This window comes from Lissotriton vulgaris, chromosome 9 (genome assembly GCF_964263255.1).
Source record: "Lissotriton vulgaris chromosome 9, aLisVul1.2, whole genome shotgun sequence".
NCBI classification, from domain to species: Eukaryota; Metazoa; Chordata; class Amphibia; order Caudata; family Salamandridae; genus Lissotriton; species Lissotriton vulgaris.
In genome coordinates, this window is record NC_141697.1 from 1,216,278,267 (window position 1) to 1,216,300,719 (window position 22,453).

At 44.5% G+C, this 22,453-nt stretch overlaps 1 protein-coding gene across 1 annotated transcript in view; it reads right to left on the reverse strand.

Annotated features, from left to right (window-relative positions):
• The window catches only part of PRKAR2A (protein kinase cAMP-dependent type II regulatory subunit alpha), a 711,046-nt gene that overhangs the window by 382,435 nt on the left and 306,158 nt on the right, over window positions 1-22,453 (reverse strand). Inside the window, exon 4 of the mRNA XM_086939313.1 lies at window positions 1,229-1,312. Within this exon, the coding sequence (XP_086795439.1) occupies window positions 1,229-1,312 (84 nt within the window). The remainder of the gene's footprint in view (window positions 1-1,228; window positions 1,313-22,453) is intronic.

A 22,453-nucleotide genomic window follows, 5' to 3' on the forward strand; every position in this document is an offset into this window, starting at 1 on the left:
TCCACACAGACACATACTTTATAATACACCCACTCACACACCAACTAATTTACCAAACTCCCACTCAGAACCACTCTCTCAATAATACACACTTGCACACCCAGTCACTCACTCGTACAGCCATTCACTCACTCACCCATATAGTCATTCACATCCCTCACCCACCCAGCCACTGACACTGCCACTGACTCACCCATACAGTCACTCACTCACCCATACAGCCACTAACACACCCACACCCACCTATACAGCCAGTGACACACCCATATAGTCTCTCAGACAACCACTCACACATGAATACAGTCACTCACATATATGTTAAAAGTAGTATAGCTCATTAGTAGTACACCTAGTATACTAATTAAACTTTTGTAGTTGATTAGTATAAATATATGCTTAACACTCACATTTTTAAAAAACACACTCGCTGAATGTCATCGGTGATGCCATTAGTGAGGTCACTGACCAGGTCATGAATGATGATTTATGTGAAGTCAAAAGTAGCCAATTGCTGGTAAGTATGTTATAGTTAGCTCAGATAACTGCAGAATTTCTCTGGTTCTGTACACGTGAAATGGGAGCCTATCTAGAATGTCCTTGTAACCTTGCATTGGGGGGAGAGAGGGGGATTTGAGTACCCACATGCAGATTGCAGGTGGGACTATGCTACGTTTATGACTATCAGCGAGAAACCCAAGATGCAGAATTGATACGGATTTGCAGGAAAAAAAGACAATGTACAACTATGGCGCTTAAACACACTCAATGTCTTCCAGAAAAGGCTCTCTCACTCATTTGGTTTCACTGCTCTTCAGGACTGACACATGGACGGACTGTTTTCCATCGCATCATTATACACTATTCGCTCTCCATTGGGGAGCACCCAGGAATCATGTGCTTTATCATTTCTTCATACAAAACGTAATTTACATTGTGTCCATGTCAAACCAAACTGTTGTTTTCTTGGAAAACTATAGAAACTATTCCAGGACATTGTCATGCCAGTGCCTAGCTACTGCAGGCAGCTGAAAAAATCAAGGCCCTGCAGGTTACAACAATTATGCCTGAAATCTCCCACTATGGTAATGAAGAAATTATGTCCATAACCCTTAAAAAAAAAAAAAGTAATTAGAGGCTTCGATTCAACAGACTCTACAATGGGTGAGGAAGAGATTCTAATAGTAACACTGCCACAATTAACTGCCATTTGTTGGTCTCCAAATATTACCTGATCAAGATTTTTGAAGATCAGAATATCTTTGCAGGCTTCTTGTAGTCTTTGTCGCTGCTCGTCTGTTTTAGGGTTAACAACCTGAAAAAGTACAATATTACAAACACTGTTTAGATTCTTTAAGCAGAAATTATTTAAGTAACCAGTAACAATAGGAAGGGAAAAAACTACTTACCAGTAATTCTAGTTCCTTTCCAGGGAATCCTCATCAAAAGTCATAAGCAGTGAACTGTCCGGTCAACATGCAGGATCCCGGAATACTTTCAAACACATATATAACAAGCATTTGCAATGCAATAGGTCTCACATTAGGAAAGTTTGAGCTATTGGTATTGTAAATGACACATTTTGTATTTATGTGTTGGTTTTGAAAATAGCTAAATTAATAGCTTTGTTATTTACAATGTCAATAGTTTTAACTTTCGCAAATGTGACACCTATAGCATTTGTAATGCAATATGTGTTGTATTTACGTGACTTTGATGTATTGATATTACAAACAACAATGGCGTTTTTTAATAATTAATACGTAAATAAAAGTTATTGTAATTTATAATGGCAATAGCTTAAACTTTGGTAAATAACTTTTGTGAAGATTATGTTTAGTCACAGATTAATGCTGTGGTGGCTCTGAGTGATGTTGTGGTGGTGCTGAATGATGCTGTGGTGATGCGACAGATAGAAAGAGCGAGTGCAATATATAGATAAAGTGAGGGTGACAGATAGCTAGAGTGAGGGCGATAGATAGATAGAGGGCGATAGATAGAGAAAGAAGTCTGACATCCGAGAAAATCGGAAAATAGTCTGAGAAGAAGACGGCTGAGGGGGGGCGAGAAAGGCAGGGAAGGAACTTAGGAGGATGCACAAGAACTGGCCATCCTGGAGAACAAGAAAAAAAGTTGCACAACACATATCAATAAAACATTATCACGAATAACAGTTTCCTGCGTACATTGAATCACAACCAGCTGCACGTTGCCGAGGCATGCACAGCAGCCAAAGTTTGTGTGCACACATTGATAATTGCTGTTCAATAAATGGACATCAAAGGGCTGGCTGCACTGAAAGCGTCATGAAGAGCAGAAGAAAGAGTGGTACATCCCAATGAAATATAAATTACCCCATGACCTTTTTTTTTTCTTTTAAACGCTCCTTGAGAAACCGACGGAAGTTTGAGCTATTTCAAAACAGGAAACTAATAAAACAGTCCAGTGCCGTGTGCACGCACAGCATGTTGTATAATTTGTTATTGAATGTATTAATGTTTTTAATGTTCGTTATGGTCCGTAATGCTCTCTACCTGTTGGATTTTTCACCACTTTCCTATATACAGCTACAATGTTAGAATACCATATTATAATACAATTATAATATTACGTGTTTCTGAAGAAATGTTAGTGCTTAAAATATCACATTGAAAGAGAGATCTAATTCCACAGCAGCATCAAAGTCTGTCAGAGGTTATAATATTTATTTTATGACTAATGCACAAGGCAACCAGCATTATGTATACAAGGTCTTCTTTATTTCTTCGTGTTTTAGAATGGCTTACAAGGGCTAATCTCGGTCTTTAGAACACAAAACATTCTTCGCCTTCACAAATGTGACAATACAATGCAGAGGTGGGCTGTTCAAAGGTGGTGCTGTGCATGCGTTGCATGCGTTAAGGTTGGGAGTCAGTCCGGTAACACACAGTGCAGATGGTAAGAAACAGATGTAATGCGGGAACAAGCAGCTAAGTAAAAGTTTATTCATTAAAAAAATATATAATGCAGAACACTCACCTCAAAGCAAGCGGGACTGCATTAAAAAACACTAGATAAAGCCGGGTTCCTTCTACTGTAAAATCCAGGCAGAGTACACTTTGTGTGAAGAAGTCCTCAACAGACACCACCACAAAAACAACGTTAAAGGTTGTTTTTGCATTTTGGCAATGGTAAAGCATCAGCTATCACAGAGCAAACAAAATGATAAGTAGCTGTTTGTCATTGCAGAGTCATGGTTCCTTCTTAGGGCAATTCATCGCTGCTCCCGTCCCTGGTTGCCCCCAGCAACCCATGGGATCGGATGGAAAAGTCGTAACTCGCTCTCCTGATAAACTCACTTGCGTGACCCCACTGACCCCTGATGACATCGCCCAGCACAGGCCTGACCCGGTATGGCCATGGTGGCATCCTGACCAGCATCACCCAACCCTCCTCTCTGATGACGGACTCATCTGCGGCTCAGTGCTGGCTGGCTGCAGTCTCGGGTGCGCGAGCCAGTCTTCTCCATACCAAAAGAAGCAGTGACGCACTGGAACACACAACAAGTGATAACAAGATGTGCGCATGCACTCATGAAAACGAAACTTAGCGTGGGGGCGGGACTTCCGTCTTGTGCGCGAATCAGCGCCCACGGAGTTCCTGGCCCGAGTAGCAGTGGTGACGCGGGGCTCCCATGCCCGAGGGAGAGCCCCGCGGAGGCTACAGAACACCGGATTGGCGGTAAGTGGGACTGTATTCGGGAGCGGGGGGGGGGTGTATGTGTGTGCGCGCGTGTGTGTGTATGTGTGCGACGGCGGGGGTGTCTCTGTATGCGTGCGTATGTGTATGTGCGCTTGTGTGTGTGTCTCTGGTGAGGTAAGGGGGGGAGCGTGTGTGTATGCAGTGTGTGTGCGTGCATGCAGAGGGGTGGGGGCTGGCTGTGTCTGTGTGTGTGTGCGCCGTTAATGTATGCGAGCGAAGCGCAAGCAGGGGCTGGGAGTTAGTCTGCGCAAGCGCGGCTAAGATGCGCGCTCCCGTGGTCAAAACTGAGACTGCAAAAGCGCGCGTCTGACTTGTGTCTTCATTCCTAAATACGGGTGACAATAGGACTAAAGCAGACACCTTCAATGCTTACGCATTGAATGTAGGTCTGCTCGACCTAAAACACGAGCACCACGGAATACTGCTGCATGTGCAGCTAATAGAGAAAATGATGTGAAACGAGCGCCAACAGGGTCGCGTAATACGATACAGGGAGCTGCGACCTGTGAGGGGGTGAATAGTCCTAAGCACAGCGGGGAGGCTGGTGAAGCTAAAGCAGAGTCTGTATGTAAGTGGACAGGGTACAGGTAAGGGCAAAGCGCTGGCAGTGTGTCTTAAAAAGCTCCTGTGGCAGAAATGACTGTTCAGTTACGGCAGGGTTGGCGGTGTAATCCCTGGTGCTGCGGGGGAACGAAGGGGTGCAGGTGTTAGCGTGAAATACAACAAAAAACATAGCGTCTCGAGCTTACCTCAGAAAGTCGTAGCTGCGTTTGTCGCAAAAAGCGAAGTGAGGCTGGGGATGCCACAACTCCTTATATATTGGAAAAGGAAAAGGAAAGCATGCGAAAGCATCATGAGAGTTAGAAGGATGGTGAAGACAGACTCAGTTGGCGAGAAGCCAAAACCAGAGTGCTGTTCGCTGCGGAAAGCAGCTATGCGTTTCACTGACGTCAAAACAGCTGGCCTGGACGTCATGCTAAACTGCGCAGAGTTGCCTAACGACCGGTCAACGCTAGGATTGTAAAAACGAAAGACGGGTTGTGGAAGCTGTGTTCGTTGCTTGGCAACCCGAACGCATCGTAGTATGGCCTCTTGGAAGTTATGTAACCAGAGGCAACACAGCCAAATGTGTAAAAGAGGCCGGTGATGTAACGTAACAATAAGAAAAAAAAGGAAAAAAAGGGAAGGAGGGAGAAAGGGTGATACATAAACTGCGCCTAGAAAATGTCAGAGAAAGCAGAAGAGACCCCGCCTGTTATTAAAAAGAGGCCAAAACTATTTCTGATAAGTGAGTAGTCGGTCACCAAACCTGCCACAAATGGAGTGGGACACGGGCATGCCGGACTAGGCTGGAATGTGAAACCAAGGTTCGGGGTAACGCAGCCGTAACTGTAATAAGCCCAATGGCTTACCCTTGCTGCGGGGAATGCAGATCTGCATCAGCGTAGGAGAGTTGCTCGCGAGTGTGAAAAAACTCCCAATATAGAAGAAATAGGTGAGGTGGGGGAGGGCGAAGGGCGTGCATTGCCGATGGGCCATCAGGGTTGGAAAAAGAAAATGTATATAAGGCGAAAGAGGAGAAGTGACAAATAGAAAGAAATCATGGAAGGTAAATGCCCGAGTAGTTAAAACAACTGGGTGAGATGTGCACACGCACTCATGAAAACGAAACTTAGCGTGGGGGCGGGACTACCGTCTTGTGCGCGAATCAGCGCCCACGGAGTTCCTGGCCCGAGTAGCAGCGGTGAGGCGGGGCTCCCATGCCCGAGGGAGAGTCCCACGAGGCTACAGAACACCGGATTGGCGGTAAGTGGGACTGTATTCGGGAGCGGGGGGGCGTGTGTGTATGCGTGTGCGCGCGCGCGTGTGTGTGTGTGTGTGTGTGTGTATGTGTGCGACGGAGGGGGTGTCTCTGTATGCGTGCGTGTGTGTATGTGCGCTTGTGTGTGTGTCTCTGGTGAGGTAAGGGGGGGGTGAGTGTGTGTATGCAGTGTGTGTGAGTGCATGCAGAGGGGTGGGGGCTGGCTGTGTCTGTGTGTGTGTGTGCGCCGTTAATGTATGCGAGCGAAGCGAAAGCAGGGGCTGGGAGTTCATTTGCGCAAGCGATCAAACTGAGACTGCAAAAGCGCGTGTCTGACTCGTGTCTCCATTCCTAAATACGGGTGACAATAGGTCTAAAGCAGACACCTTCAATGCTTACGCACTGAATGTAGGTCTGCTCGACCTAAAAACGTACACATGCTTATGGACTTTTCAGTAGAGAAATGTGCAAAATTAAAAAAATAAAAATCTCTGCAGCCTATTAAAAAGGGTACCATAGTCAAATATTTGTTTTTCTATTTCTAAAAAGCACCCAATTTTCAATCAAGTTTCCACTACATTTGCATACAAGTGAAAAGAAACATCTTTCAAAAACATCTGTTAAGAAAAAAGGAAATAAAGGGCAAGAAAACAAGTAACTTACCTGTAACTTTAGTTCCCCAGTATTGGTAACTTTCATAGATTCCCATGCTTTGTATCATTCCCCGTCGTCGGAATGGGAGTCTCGGTAACAAAAATACCATAGCTGTAGGTACAAAAGACAAAGGAAAAAGGCCTAGGCCTCATTCCGTTTTGTAGCATATCACCCTCTTTGTGTAAAAGAGACCAAACTTAGGCATCAGCCAATCAGAAGTGCCTCACCCCTTAGAACCTTCCTGAAGGAACCTCAGTGCCTCAGATTTTCGTAGCCGTTGTGTACTTAGACACCATATCTGTTGAAGGCTGAGCTTTCCTCGGGGAGGTGGGTGGGCGCATGGGAATCTATGAAAGTTACCAATACTGGGGAACTAAAGTTACAGATAAGTAACTTGTTTTCTTACCCCAGTATTGGAACTTTCATAGATCCCCATGCTTTGTATCAGAGTAGCAAGCAGTTAGCAAGAAAATCCCATTTTGCATCATAAAATTATAGCTATAGGCAACATGACATTAGATACAAAATGTGTAAAACGGAAGGTGGGATAGAAAGGAAAGCTCACCATCAGTGGAAGAGGTTCCTCAGGACAGCCTGTCCTACTGCCGCATCATCTTGTTGCAGGGATTCCAAGCAGTAATGCTTGGTAAAAGGTGTGAACGCTGCTCTAGGTAGCAGCTCTGCAAATGTCTTTAATCTGTACCCCCGCGAAGAGGGCTGTTGAAGAAGCCACAGATCTTGTGGAATGTGCTCGGATCTTTCCAGTTAGAGGTTTTCCTGCAGCCTTGTGACAATGCAGAATGGCACTCGTGATACATCTTGAAACACCCTGTTTGGATAGCGGAAGGCCCTTACCTGGACCTCCGAAGGCAACAAATAGCTGTGAAGATTTACAAAAACCTTTAGTACCTTCTAAATAGAATTTCAAGCACCGTTGCACATCCAACGAATGCAATGCTCTTTCTTCTGGCGTAGTAGGTTGAGGAAAGAACGCCCGGTTCATTCAAGTGGAAATCCGAAGGAACCTTAGGCATAAACCTAGGATTAGTTCTCATGATCACAGTGTTTCTATTGAATTGAAGGAAAGGTTCTTAGATGGTCAAAGCATGCAATTCTCCAACACGCCTAGCCGACATGAGAGCAAGGAGAGCCAATTTCCACGAAAGGTATTTCATGTCAGAACGATGGATTGGTTCAAATGGGCCCTTCATGAGTTGAGAAAGGACTAGATTTAAATGCCATGTAGGAGGGGGCGGTCTCACTGGTGGATAGACCCTGAACAAGCCCTTAAGAAATTGCTTGATAATCCTGGCAGACCACAAGGAAGGACCAGACCCTGTCCTTCTGAACCTTGATAAAGCAGCCAAATGGACCTTAATCGATGAATGGGCTAGTCCCGACTTAGCCAAGGACAGGAGATAAGGTAGGATCTGATGAGGCTTGGAAGTGAAAGGATCAATGCTTTCTTTCCTTCACCTAAAGTGTAATTTAAAGTCAGACGACTCTCGATTCCACTTGCGCTGGTCTAGGAGTGATTGATGAGCCTCTGCTAGCTACTTCGGAATATAGATTTGGCGATCTAAATAAGATTGTTAGCGAGATTGACCTATTCTTACAAACCGCTGACCTCTCGAAAGTGCTTGTACGTACCGCTACTGATCCAGGTCTCGCAGTTCCGTTTGTGTAAATTACTTCGAATTAGCCGTACAAGAGCCCACTTCAAAGAAACAAACGTTGATTACACAAGTTATCTAATCAGCTTTCATCCAGAACCACCTCAGATTGAAACATCATTCAATACCTAAAGACCCATTATATTCTCTGGGTTTATCCAAGGGGTTATTTTCAAAAAATCTAGTCCTGATGATGGTCTTGTTGATGACCGCCCAAAAGACCGAAACGTCGACATAAACATCATCTCCCCAGGCATTCTTGCCATAGGACACCAAGATACATTTGTGAATTTGGTTTCCTTATCTACTTATTGGAGTTGATCTTACTGTTATGAATTGTCAATTTAATATTTATTTGTTGCTATTCATGATGGTTTCTGTATAGTTTTGTTCAACCTTCATCCCCATTAATTCATTTTGTGATTCATATCAATATAAACAATTCTTTTAAACATAAACCTTCCCCTTCTGTGTGCCTTTTTACCTTTTTCAATAATGAATGTATTGTTTTGTTACAAAAGTGTTTAACAAATTTGGTTAGTTATCCTGAGGATACATTAGGTTCTATTGTAAGAACCAAGAATCGGAAAAATAATTGAGTAAGATTAAAAACAGAATCCCTTGTAGCTATCCTTTATCCTGATTCGTTCCTACTCCAGCAACAAAATCTTTTTCACTTAAGGCGGTAAGTCCTGTTCGTTGAAGGAGCCCTTGCCTGGGACAGAACCTCCTTAATCTCTCTTGATAAGGGCAGGTTCATAAACTCTTGCGGCTCAGGAGACATGCAGTCAGGTGTAACGACTGTGGATCTGGGTGCAAAATTTGTCTGTCGGACATTGTGAGAAGATCCGGCAGAACCCTCAAAGGAAGGGGAGGAGCTATTGACAACAGATGGAGCTCCGTGTACCAGAACTGCCTCGGCCAAGCCGGGGCTATCAGGTTCATCCTGCACGGCTCCACCTTGATTTTCCTGAGAAGTCGTGGGATCAGAGGTACAGGAGGAAAAGCGTAGACAAATGTCCTCGACCATGCTATCGAAAGCGCACTCCCCAGAGAACCTCGATGGTGAAGCCTGCTTGCGTAAGACCGGCATTTCTTGTTGGTCGGAGTGGCAAAAAGATCGATCTCCGGCCTGCCCCACTGGGTGAAGATCTCCTCCAAAACTGTCGGATTCAATTCCCACTCGTGGCTGACTGAGGATGACCTGCTCAGTCTGTCGGAGTTTTCGTTTAGGACCCCTGGTAAGTGTTCTGCCTTCAGCGATATCCTCTGAAGGATCGCCCATTCCCAGATCTGTTGAGCTTCTTGCGACAAAGGACGAGATCTGGTTCCTCCTTCCTTGTTCACATAGTGCATGGCCGTGGTGTTGTCCGTCCTGATAAGCACTTGAGAACCTTCCAGGCAAGGAAGAAAAGCTTGCAGAGCCAGTCTTATCGCCCTCCGCTCTAAAAGGTTGATGTGGAGACATTTCTCCTGGGGCGACTAATGACCGGTGACATGTAGGTCTTGCATCACTGCTCCCCAACCCTCCAACGACGCGTCCGTTGTCACTACATGTGGGGACGGGTCGCTTACGAAGGATAGACCTTGGGACAAGTTGTTTTGATCTGTCCACCATAAGGTTACGTCTTTCATCCTTGGAGTGACCGTCACCATGTCCTCGAATGAACCGTGGACCTGTTGCCACTGATTGTCCAGTTCCTCCTGCAGAGGACGCATTCTCAGTCTGCAATGGGGAATCAGGGGAATACAGGATGAAATCACCACCAGTAGAGATTTGTATCAGCGTACAGAAAGACACCTTCTTGCCCGTAAGTCCCGAGCCAAGGTCTGTAATTTTTCCCTCCTTTCCAGAGTAGGGAAGGCTCTTGAGAGCTTTGAATCCAAGAGAGCCCCCAGGAAGCGAGCCTTTTTGGACGGGACCAGAGAGGACTTCTCGTTGTTCAGAGTGAGGCCTAGATTCTGAAACAAATTCGCACAAGCTTGAACAGCCTCCAGCGCTGCCTCCCTGGACGGAGCTTTCAGCAACCAGTCGTCCAGGTAGGGGAAGACTTGGAAATGGTTCCTTCGCAGGAAAGCTGCTACTGGCGCCAACACCTTTGTAAAAATTCTCGGGGCTGAGCGGAGTCCAAAGGGTAAAACCCTGAACTGAAAATGGCTCTTGGCTACTGTGAATCGCAGAAACCTTCTGTGTGCTGGGTGAATCGGAACGTGGAAATACACATCCTCGAGATCGGGCGTGGCCATGAAATCCGCCGGATTGATGAGCTTCAGGATGTCCTGGAGAGAGACCATCTGGAAGGACAGGGAGATCCCTGTGGTCTAAAATGGGGCGCAATTTTTCTAGCGTTTTCCTCACCAGGAAGAACCTGGAATAAAATCCTTGTCCCATTTGGTTTGAGGGAACCGGCTCTACCGCTCCCTTCCGGAGCATCTGTTGGACCTCGAGCCGCAGGAGACGCTGGTGTTTCGACGGAATGGCTGCCGGGGGCTTGGGTGGAGGGACTTGCGTGAATTCCAAAGTATGCCCTTCCCGAATGATGTTGAGCACCCAACGGTCCGATGTTATCCTGGACCAGTTTTGAAGGTATTTGGTAACCCTGCCTCCAACTGATGATTTCTTGAAGGAGGGTCCAGTAGGAAGAGCCAAGAGGCCGCTATTGGCGCTTTGACGAGTCCCGTCCTCGTCCAGCCTGTTTCCCCTTATTGTAAGGCCTAGAGTAGTTTGTAGACTGGCCCTGACGCTGTTGATAGGGCTGACGGTATTGCTGGGAACCTGAGCCCGTGGAGGAATAGCGCTGTTGTTTGAACGACCCCCTATGGGTACCACCTCTGCCTCTGGCTCCCTTAAAAGGAGACCTGCGGGATTGAAGGGTCCCTAAGGACCTGGCAGTCTCCGTGTCCTTTTTTATTTCTTGGAGTGTATCGTCAATGAGTTTCCCGAATAATGCCTCACCATCAAACAGGAGATCAAGGACCTTGTTCTGGATCTCAGGCCGGAACCAAGTCGCCTTGAGCCATCCTTGGCGAAGGAGGACTGCCGCCCCTGCCAGGGAACGAAACGCTGTGGTTGCAATGTCCATTGCACAGTCAATGATTTCCATTGAAGTCGCTTCTCCCTCTAGCAAGATCTTTTTTGCTTCAGATGTAGACTTCGGAGGCAGCTGGTCAATGTACGGGGCGATATCACACCAAAGCTGGCGGTCATATCTCCCCAAGTTCGCCAGGGCATTAGCAGCCCGTACTAGCAAACTCGCCATCGATGAGAATCTCTTCCCCGCATTGTCCAATCTCCACCCTTCCTTGTCCGGTGGAGCTGTTAAGGGAGCAGAGGGGTTACTGGATTTTCTCTGCACTGCCTGCGAGATAACGGAATCATCGGGTGCCCTGTATTTCTTGTCCAGGCGCGGCGGCACAGGGACCACCGTCGCCGGGTTCTTCATGGCCTTAAGGCCCTCCTTCCACAAATGATCCACGATAGGAATAGATATTGTCGATTTCCTAAAAGGCTCTTTGAAATCGTATAGAAAACAATCAGTAGTAACCTTAGGCATGGCCAATTTGAATCTGTCAGCTGCTCTCTCCATCAACTGATGGAAGCCCCCCGATGTCCGCTGGCGGGGAATCCTCCGGATCTGGGACTGGTGAAGCGGGATCAGCAAGGATATATTCATCATATTCAGTATAAGGAATAGAGTCATGATCCGACTGCTGATCCCCATCCGAGGAATCATCATGGACCTCTTACAGGCCGGAGGAATCTTGTTGGAAGGATGTTTGAGGCTGAGGAGAAAATTGAGCCGGTAAAGTTGGCATCACTGGCGAGGCCGAAACCACTGCAGGTGTAGCAGATGCCGCCGGGACTTGAACTGGCCTATTCGCCCTAGATTTGTAGTCCTGCAGCATGTTATGCAGATCTTGGAGAAAAGAAGATGGCACCCCCACCATATCCTGGCCCGAATGATGTTGCGACTGGGCCGCTTGATGATGACCAATCAATCCCCTTGTGGACGTATTCACCCTCAGAGTCCGTCTCCTGGCACTTGACTAGAAGTTGGGAGGGACTATTGGCATTGCTGTAAGCGTCCTGGTCCTCCTCCTCCGACTCCCCTTCTTGAAAAAGCATGGTTGGCAGTAGGGGGGGGGGGGGACACACTCCTCAGAGAACTCATCTCCGGCGTGATTCTTGTCACAGAAATAGTAATCCTTTTCTCAGAGGATAATATCGTCGACGGTTCTGTCGTCGACGGCTGTACATGCGTCGACGAGATCGAGGTCGTCGAAGTCGTCGACGAGGAAACTGTGGACACACCAGCCGTCGTCATCGTCAGAGTCGTCAGTCGATGCCCTTGTCGACGAGACAGTCGTCGTCGACATCACCGTCAACGTTGTCATCACAGTCGACGTTGTCACCAACGTCGTAGGTGACACTGTAACCTTTGTCGTCGGCAGAGTCTTCGTCGTCAGCGCAATCCTCGTCGTCGGCGCCGTCTTAGTCGTCGGCGCCTTCACCGTCGACGGTACCTTCGTCGACGAAACTCCCGTCGACGTCATAGTCGACGATATCCACTTCGATGTCGACTTAAAGCTCCTCTCAGAAGACTGGGAAGAAGGTTTTTTGAAGGCTGAGGCAGTCTTCTCACCTTTTGAAGGCTTAACAGGACCTACGCTCTCCTTTTCACTTCGGTGAGGAGATTTGCTGGGACCTAGGCTCTCAGACTCACTGGGGTGTAGCGTAGTTCCTATTTTCCCAATAGGCCCTGCGCATTGGAATAACAAACAGTAGTATCAACGTAGAAGTGCGGATCTTCCAGGCCTCCACTGACTATGCTAAACTTAATTGGGTTTGTTACCAACTAGCTCAGAGGTCACTGGAAACTTTCTTGACTGAAATAGGAAGTGATCAGCTTCCCTGGCACAGACAAGAAGGGATTCAGTTTTCCAACAACCGTGCAACATGACAACTTTGCTCCTCAGATCAAGAGTCAATCTCTAGGGTCGTGTGAAACAATAGACAGTTATTTTACTCAGTCAGGTTGGTGCAGATTACTTTCACAATATGTAGAGAATAGAGAGACGGGCGTTTGTCAATAAAGGGTTAACATTTATTGAACAGTCTTTCTTCTCATACAAGAGAAATGAATTGCCACAATTGCAAGACTTGTTATTATAAAAAGTACGTACAGTAAGATAAGTATTGCGAAATAATACTGTAAAAGCTTTGATATGGTTTCTTAGCCATACAATGGTTTAAAAGTAATAAAACATATATACATTCATATATATATTAGGCTAAAATACTCAACTGGTGCTTCTAACTACGCCTACCCCAGTGTACCTGACCTAAGCCTAATACTTGGGAGGGGAGTAAGTAAGTAGCTTTAAGTTAAGTTGGTTTTGCCAAGGTTTGCTTCAAGAATTCTCTCTCAAGGGTTTAGTCAACACCATACCTCTGGAATAGAATGATGGTCTGGTATCTCCCTCAGGGCTCGATATCCCAGTCACCCGCAAGGGTAGACCAGAAACGCTGGAGCTGGATTTCTCGGCAGGAGAAAGGCAGCGTCTCTTCTTCAGCGCGTCGAGGAGGAGAAGGAGGAGGGATAGCGTCCGCGGGCAGCTTGCATCTGCTGGGCTCTTGCAGGGGGACGGCTGTTCAGCTCCTAGGTTCACCACACCATCGTTCGCTAGTTAGCAGCGATAGCAGTAGCGATAGCAGCTATGGTGTCATCAGCATGACAGCTTCTTCAGCAGCAGCGAGATGGTAGCTAGCATCAGCGATGGCATTAGCGTAAACAGCAGCGTTTGCTTAAGGCAACGTTGGTAATATTTATACCTGAAAGGTGCCTTGTTTGACGTAAGTTTGCTGGACATAAGACGTCAATATAGATGACACTAGGAAGTGATCGTCTATCAGTGCTCATTAGAGTTCTATTACTAATCAAAACAGAGCAAGCGGGGATTTCCAGGTTTGCTGAGTTTTTATCTTGTTGAAGAACTCAGAGTGTTAATCTATGAATCTCAGATAGTGACTTCTGCTCTGTCATTGCACTAATTGGTTGCAAAGGAAGTGGCAGAGAAAGCTATTCTGGAATGTGGCTCTGTTCGTGTGAGGCCAGAGATGAGTTTCTGAATATCGCACTTGAACGGTTATGCCAATATAGGGAATAAATGGATTTATAGCCGAATAGGGGCATAAGGTCACAGTATCGATCAGGATCCTAGATAAGCACGCAACACCCACTCCACGAATTCATGCCCATCAAATTACTAAAACTAGAGCAATATGATGCATGTGTAACATTGCCCACCCCAAAATACATAAATGCATTTGAAATAGGCGTATATTGTAATACGTGAAAATTTAGGTACTGTACGTTTTTGAAGCATAGAAATCATTCAAAAATTATAGCATATGAAATCAATGAACGATTATGCAAAAAGAATTACACATGAAATATCTCTGAAACAGAAGAAGGGCGAGATAAATCATCACATATAACTGCATTGCAATAAATGTGTTAGAGGCTGGTGTAAGGTTGTTATGTCTCTAGATGTATTTAGAAATAGAAGTTTGAAGCTTCTGTTCTCTAAGAATAGTTTTTACTTTAAGCAAAGAATTTTTCGTGCCAGAAAAAGGGGTGAATATTAAAAAATGTTCAATTCAAAAGAATTAATGCTTGAACGGGGAAAATAGAGTTCCAACGCTTTTAGCAGTTTTTGTTGTTCAAAACTGAAGGCCGAATTCAGAGTTCATGGGAACGCTGTGTGTCGGAAAGCTTCTCCAAAGTTATTGTTTCTGTTCGGGTGAGAACATCATATCAGACAGACTCAAAGAATTGGTCTACAAAATCAGGTGACAGTTCAACCAAATTCGATAGTGCTGTAACTTGGCAGGTGTGAGAATGATTGCTGTCATCATAGTCGGGATCAGCATGCTCACAGAAGGTCGTACCTGGGTGATGTTGCTTTTGTCACTCGCTCCACTGTTACCACCTAGTCGTAGCACAGGAGTCTCAACGAATGCCGTCATCAGGATTGGTAGCCGCTGGGGACAACACAATGCGTGAGCCGTTATCGGACTGAGCAAAGTATCGACGTCCATTGGTACTGCTGATGGAAGTGAAAGACAGATGTCCAACACGCACTCATCTCCGCATAGCATACATCGAAGTACCGGTAAGATACAGTTCTGCCATATAGGTCTGAATGAAAGGAACCAGGTCATGTTTAGATCTCTCAGCCTGGCCAATCCAAGGACTCTAGTTATTCTGTCCCGGTAGTGGATTGCTAGGATTGTCTCTTCCATTCCCATAGGAGTCATGTCTGAGCTGTGGCTTGCCATAACGAAGCAGGAGGGTCAAAAATAAAATCCCTGCTACAAGTCCCAAAAATAGGGGTTTGCCGCCAAAAACAGAGTGGACAAAATTAGGAACGATTCCCAGAATTGCTTGAAACGGTGTTAGCAGTCCCGTAAAAATCGTCTTAAATATGCCTGGGATGCCTGTGGCACTAGACATGTTAAGGAGTTGGCTAAGCATTTCTTCGAAATGCACGGGGCAATTTGTTGATAAAAGTTCATGAACCTCTGTAGCTGTCCTTGCAACTAGAAGACCATACGTCTCTTTTGATGACGTTATGGGCACTGTTGTCTGTAAAAGCACAGACTTCATTTTGCTTAAAGTATCAATTCGTATAGAATAGAGATTCAGACGAGGCCAGATGGGAGTCTCTGTGTCTACAAGCCCGCTCGGGAACAATGCTTGCATACAGCATTTGACCATGGATGTTACACTTACTAGATAACTTTTCCCTGGCACAAGGCCACAACATCTGTGATCCGTTCTAAGAATGTAACTCCCGTTAGCAAGTTGCATAAAGAAGGGCTCTATCTGAGTTGCAGGTGTGACTAGCTGGTGGCATGAAAGGTTGTTAGAATTACCTTCACAGGTACCGTGTAAATTAATACCCTGACACAGAAGTATACCACTTAGTGAATGTTTACAATTTTCACCACTAAGAAATACGTTTCTGTCGCTGTCACTATAGCAAGAATGTGTGTATGGTAATTTCCATTCTGATTTTACATATCCTTTACCTAATCGTTCATACTGGCCAGTAGGTATGTATTCAAGGCACTTTTTAAATCGGAAAGTTGTTATCGGAATAGTGATAATTCCGTGTATTATCCATTCAATGACAGGACTCTCTGACATTGTCAATGGTAATCTCTCAAGTTTTTCGATGCTCAGGATTGTATAGTCTGCTCCTTTCTGTGCCAAACTGATTTGTTTATCAGTAAGGTTAAAAATGGAAAATAATGACGTTATGTTGATTAAACGCCAAGGCACATAGCCTGAACGAAGATTTTTCAGCGTCCAGCCTAATTGTACAATAGAACGTAATTGAGATTGGCCATGCTGTAACATTAGCAAGTCTCTGTCTATTATGTCAAAGGCAGAAGATACAATATTGTCCAACGAATATATTCTAGAGGACAGAGTCATTAACCCATTGTCCACTACAGAAAGTGATTTTTCCAAATTAATACGATCAATTTCTCGTATTTTTTCAGCTGTTTCAATTTGTGTGACTTTCCAAGCCTCGTTGTACGCAGCATAGATGCTGGCCGCTATGAAACGTTTTTGACGCTGTTTGCGTGGTCCAAGAATGAAATCGCGCAAATCAGCACCATCTTTTAGTAAAGACAAGTGTTGCTTAATTTCAGTCAGTGTGGATGATCCTAGCCATTCGAGGCAGAGTTTCCCTACACTGTATGTTGTTACTATCCCTGGATGTTGTCTCTGGGAGTATCTAGGGTCTTGTCTGGTCATTTTTAACCCCTGTGTTTTGTTCAGGAATCTATCTTGACAGTTGTTTGTGTCTGTAGGCCAGATTAACCACTTTTTCCAATCAGGATGTGTTCTGTTAAAATGTAAAATTTTAGTTACGTCTATCTCAATTTCTGTTGTTGCATTCTCAGGTATTGGCTTTGGAATAGAGGGTTTGTTAAGTTCTTTGATCTTAGCTAGGCCAAGACAGGATGTTTGGTGAATTGTGTCATTTAAAAACATCATTTGTTCTGGTATCATGCAGGTTCTGAATAGTGCTTCAAGGCCTTGTACCTGCCAATCTTTTGTACCCCAAATGGTTTTCGTTTCAATGTTATTTTTCCAATAATCAAAACCAAATGTCATAATTTTGTCATAAAATGCTTCTGAATATATCAATTTAGAATTTGTCAGCATTGTTTTCATTCCTGTTTTATCTAACAGTTTGTAATAAAACGTTTCTGCATCACTGGTGTTAAACACTGAGAAGTATTTGAATTTCTCAAAGAATGCTTTAGAACTGCTTTTAGGTGGTGTAGCACAATGTTCCCATTGATTATACTTAAAAACATTTCTAGGCTGTGCAGATTTATGCAAATAATGATCGCCATAATGTGTGTAGCAGAATAACTGTTCATAACTAGACGAACCTTGTAAATAATCATGTTCTGTAAATCTAGCTGACATTACTAAATCTGACATCATGTCATTAATACTGTTAAAGTCCCAATCATCAGAGAATGTACTAGGTTTTACAAAGTCACTTAAGGAAACCTTCAGTTGATGAGGATACTTCAGGATCTCGACCGGACCATAGATCTCATAGTCAGTTTTCTCCCATACTACCCCACCAGGTATTGGAATGGCTGTGACATTTACTGTTGACAGTTCTCTTTTCTTCACGTGTGATGATCTGTGTGGTTTGAGGACTAGGTTGATGTTCTGACTTGCTGTGTCCATTGTACTATATTTTCCCTCAATGAATTTTCCCAAACAAAGTACCATGATGAGCCAAAGCAGGAGGAAAAATACACCTAGACCGAACCAGAACTCTAACCAAGGGGAAATAAGGTAGATTTCCTTCAGTTGATGAAAGAGTTCCGTTGCCTTTTCTTTAAAAGTCATTTTTGTTTCTGGCATCACTTCGGGGTCGTTTTGATCTTCAGAGAAGTTGTCGAAGTTGATGAAGTAACCAGAGGCAGTTCTGTCAATTGATGGGATTGGTCTTTCAATCTGTCTTTCGGTAGCACTTTCTGATGCCACATTATTGTAGACTGGTGTTTCTTGACGAACTGTTTCAATCTGTGTCTCAAGAGGCACGAGTTCCATGGCATTATTGCATAGTCCTTCTCTGTGCACTGCAGGCTGATCGAATGTGATTAGTCTTTCAGTTTGAACCTCTTGGATTGTTGCAAGTTTGGGTATTCTGTTGTTTCTTGGGAGTCCACTGGGCCTACTGTTGATTATAGGCCACATGGTTGTGGTTTTACCAGGTCGATAGACACGACTCTGTTCTCCTTTTTACCAGCAAGGGGTGGTAGTACTACTGATCTTGTTCCGGTGACTGCCAAGACAGGTACTGCTTTTCTGTAAGAAGGCCCAAATTCCTTCTTCACCGCGATTTTTTCTCTGACTAGATCCCCAATCTTTGGAATCCAGACAGGCCTTGCTGGGGCTGTTGCTTGTGGTGCCTCGTCAGTGGTCTCTGGCTGTTGTTTTAACTTTATGTTGCTTAAGGATTTTCTTGTTTCATTCAGTTCCTCTAAAACAGCCAAACGATCTTTGATGTCAAAGTCTGTTGTTTTTTCTTGTACCACTGACACCTGACTAAGTCCTGAATTCTCATTCTAATTCCGAACAATAGCTCGTATGGGCTGAAACCTTTTAGAAATTTTCTTGGCAAATTGTTAAGACTGGACTGGACACTTATTAAATGTTTGACCCACCCAGCGCCTGAACCTAATACCTTCGCTGTTATAGATCGCTTTATGTCTCGGTTTTTTCTTTCTACCACACTATTCCCTTCGGGGTGCGACGGACAAGAATACCGCAACCCAATTCCCATGCCGGCCATGGCCTCCTTATAAGCTCGAGAACTGAAAGCAGGACCCTGGTCAGAATGGAACGTGGTAATTGCGTATGTGCCGATAAAGACTCGCAGATCGTTTATAACCGTTCTAGCGTCAGCCGAGCGCTGGAGGCCATATTTTTTAAGTGTGTTTAGCCTTAACGATGTACAATGGGACGCGCTTCTCTTTTTTGATATCGCGGATAGATTGCCTGATGCTTTCTATCATGGCTTCTGACACTACACTGGCCGGTTCTCCACTGCGATCTCTGTTGCAGTCTTCACAGTTTTTTGCAAACTCATGAATGCCTTCACTCATTTCTGGCCACCAGTACTCTGATTCTAACTCTCTCAGAGAGTCCCTGATTGTTTGGTGTCTCAAACCCAATCCCATATGTGCTTCCTGTAATAGGAAGCCCTTCCGGTCCCTGTTTGGAATTACCCTATCCCCCACTCCAGGGATTCGAGCAAAAGGAACGGAGTTTGCATCGATTACGTATGCATAATTGAGTGGATAGTTCACGGGCAGTGCTGCACAGTCGCCCTTTACGGTCGTTTTTACTGCCAGCATGGTTTCCCCGTCTATGTATTTTTCTGTACGCTTTTTTGTGGCTACGGAAGCCGGTTTAGTTGCTTCCACTGTGGCTGTATTAGCCAATGAATTCCCTGCAACGTGAACGCCATCACGTTGAAGACTGTGCGTGTATCACGTGAGTCTTTTGTAGTTCTTTCTGTAAAAGAGCTACCTGTTTCCAGAGCAATTTATGCTTTATTGTGGCACCTGTGTCATCTTTGTAATCGTTTTCAATCCACCTCTGCAGTTTATTATTGTAAGAGTTGACGCAAAAATGAGAATCGCACACGATAAGTGTCGGGAATTCACGTTCTGCATTTTCGAGCGCCATCTTTAAACATCTGATTTCAGCTCTCCGAGCCGAACAGTTTCTCAATGATTCAGTTTTTGTTACTTTCGGTCTGAATTTACCGCACAGCCAACGACCTTTAACAATCGCACAGGCTGCATCATAGGATTTGCTCTCTACGTTGTAATGCTGTACAAACCTATCTGTATAGATTATACAGGCGTATTGTGGGAGAGGCAGAAGTTCGATTGGCAGAGGATATTCTTCTTCATATTCTAAATTATTCAGTTCTTCGAATTGCGGGGCGAAATAGTATTTCACATCTTCCGCTCCTAGAGAATCTACCCACTGTATCCATTTCGGATCCAGTGACACTGTAGGCAGGTTTACTGGGCTGAATTGCGCCTCGAAGGCGGATTCCGCTGTAAGGATATTAATCCGTTTGCCGTGTGCTAGTTCTCGTTCATTCGCTAATGCAATTTGCACTGCTTTCACAGTTCTTTCTGTGTGACTGAATGTTTTTTCTGCTTGTGTGTACAAGTGAGATTTAATTGAAATTGGTACCTTTTCTCCCTCATTAGAGGTTAGGTACGTGAATCCGCATCTTCCTGGGATGACTCGGATTACAAGATCGCGTGTATTGTCACATGTATCTAATTTTGTTTTAGCTAACATGTCTGCTTGCAGTGATCTCAAAATTTCTGTGTGTTTTTAAGTCCAATTGATTTGTTTAAAATCAGGTTTAATTAGTTCGTAGAGAGGTTTAACCCTCTCTGCGTAATTTAGTATGTATGTTCTTCCGAAATTCAGAAAACCTAGTATGGATTGTAAATTCTTCAGCGTTTTTGGAGCTTGGAGTACAGCGCACTTCTCTAAGAAGTTGTCCGCTAGGCTTTTTCCTTCACTTGATAATTCGTATCCTAAGAATAGTACTGTCAGATGGGCAATTCGAGACTTTTTAAAGTTGAATTTGTAACCCTCTGCTGCGAACCCAAGTAGAATGGTGTTCACTCTTTTCAAGTGAGTATCCAAGTCGTCGTCTGTGAGATAGATATCATCTACGTAAGATAATGCCTCATCATCATATATTTGTAGTAACTCTGTTACCCTAGCTGAGAATAGTCCTGGGCTGTTCTTGAACCCCTGTGGGAGTCGAAAGAATTTTTCTGCGATCCAAATGCTGAGAAAGCGGTCAAGTATCTGCTTTCCGGTGCAATGTTTTGACAAAAGAAACCATTAGATATGTCTAATGTCGTTTTATATTTTTTCCTAACTATGTTATTCATTAGGGCTGCACTATGCGAGTTTTGTACTGCAAAAGTTTTACAACATGCATTAAGGTGTCTGTAGTCCAAAACTAGACGATATGAATTGTCTGGCTTGGAGACAGGAAACAAAGGATTGTTCATTTGAGAGGTGCATGTTTCAATCACCCCCTGGTATTCAAGTTGATCTAAGATCTCCCTGACTTGTTTTTTAGCTTCTTGCTTAATGGGATACTGCCGTTGGGCAGTTGGTTCACTTTTTAACTGGATTTTGTGAGGAGGTGAGTCCTCATTCCATCCTACATGGTTTTTATATATTGCCGGTGCCAGGGCTACTGCCCATTTCCTTGCATAAGTATATTTTTGGTGAATCGGAATGTGATTCGAGAAGGCAGGCATAATCATTTCTTCGCCACGAGGGCACTCCCTGACAAACTCTGGGGGCCAATCTTTTTCAGCTAACAGAATATCATAGCCTTTTGAGAGTTTATCCCAAAATAGACCCTTTATTTTCCTAGTCTTATCACCCTCTATACGCAATGTTATTTTGTATATTTTATGGGGCTCGCTAAGTCTGGTGTCAGCAGTTTCAACCTGAATGTATTCATTTGTGTCCACTGTCTCCAGATGACTCATCAGGATCTTGCGGGCTATACTGATTTCTGCTGCACTGTCTAACATTGTCTGTGCCCACTCCCCGTTTTTCAACTGTGTCCTCAGTATTCTTGGCATGGTTGATTACTCTAATACTGGCTACCTTCTTTTTTGGAAATTGAGATTTTTTTACTCTGAGCAGGTTCCTTGTCTTTGGACTTGGTGTGCTCTCCTGGGTCTGACCGTCCTCTTTCCGATTTCTGCGAAAAAGATCGAGAGGGACGTGTATCAATACTTTGATATCTATCAGGTTTTTTCACATTATCCCTATTTCTAAGGTTATATCTTTTCTCAGAGGGCTCCCTCTGGGGAGACTGGTGTTCTCGAGTCGGAGTTCTTTCCCTCCGTCGAGGAGACCTTCCTCTGGACTGGAAAACTTTTTCCTTGGGAGTGGATTGTTTATTCCCATCCCAGCTCTTTTTAGGAGTATTTAAATTATTTTTAATAAACAATTTTTCAGGATTTTCGAGCAGTTGGGGCTTTACTCGTTTTCCACCCAAGCTGTCTCTACCTAATTTTTCATAGCATTTTTCTATGATTCTGGGAAGCTCAACTGGCTGATCTGTTATATCTGTTTCCTTCAACTTCTGGCGGATCGCCACAGATGCTGCTTCTCCCTTTATGTTGGCTAATAATATAGCCGAGACCTGCTTAAAGTCTTTCAGTAATTTCATACCAAGATTTAAAGCGGGCTCTGGACCGTATTCGTTTTGAATCTGTTTTAGCACTTCTGGTATTACCGCCATAGACGGAACACTGTGTTTTTGTGTAAATGGAAGCAAAGGCTGTACCCAAAGTGTTGCAGTCCTCCACGTGTGGTGCGATTCCCATAGGAAGGCAGATGGTCAAGATTCTGTGTTTCTCGATAGGGGTAGTATCAGGAAATACTGCCTCTATTTGAGTGATTTT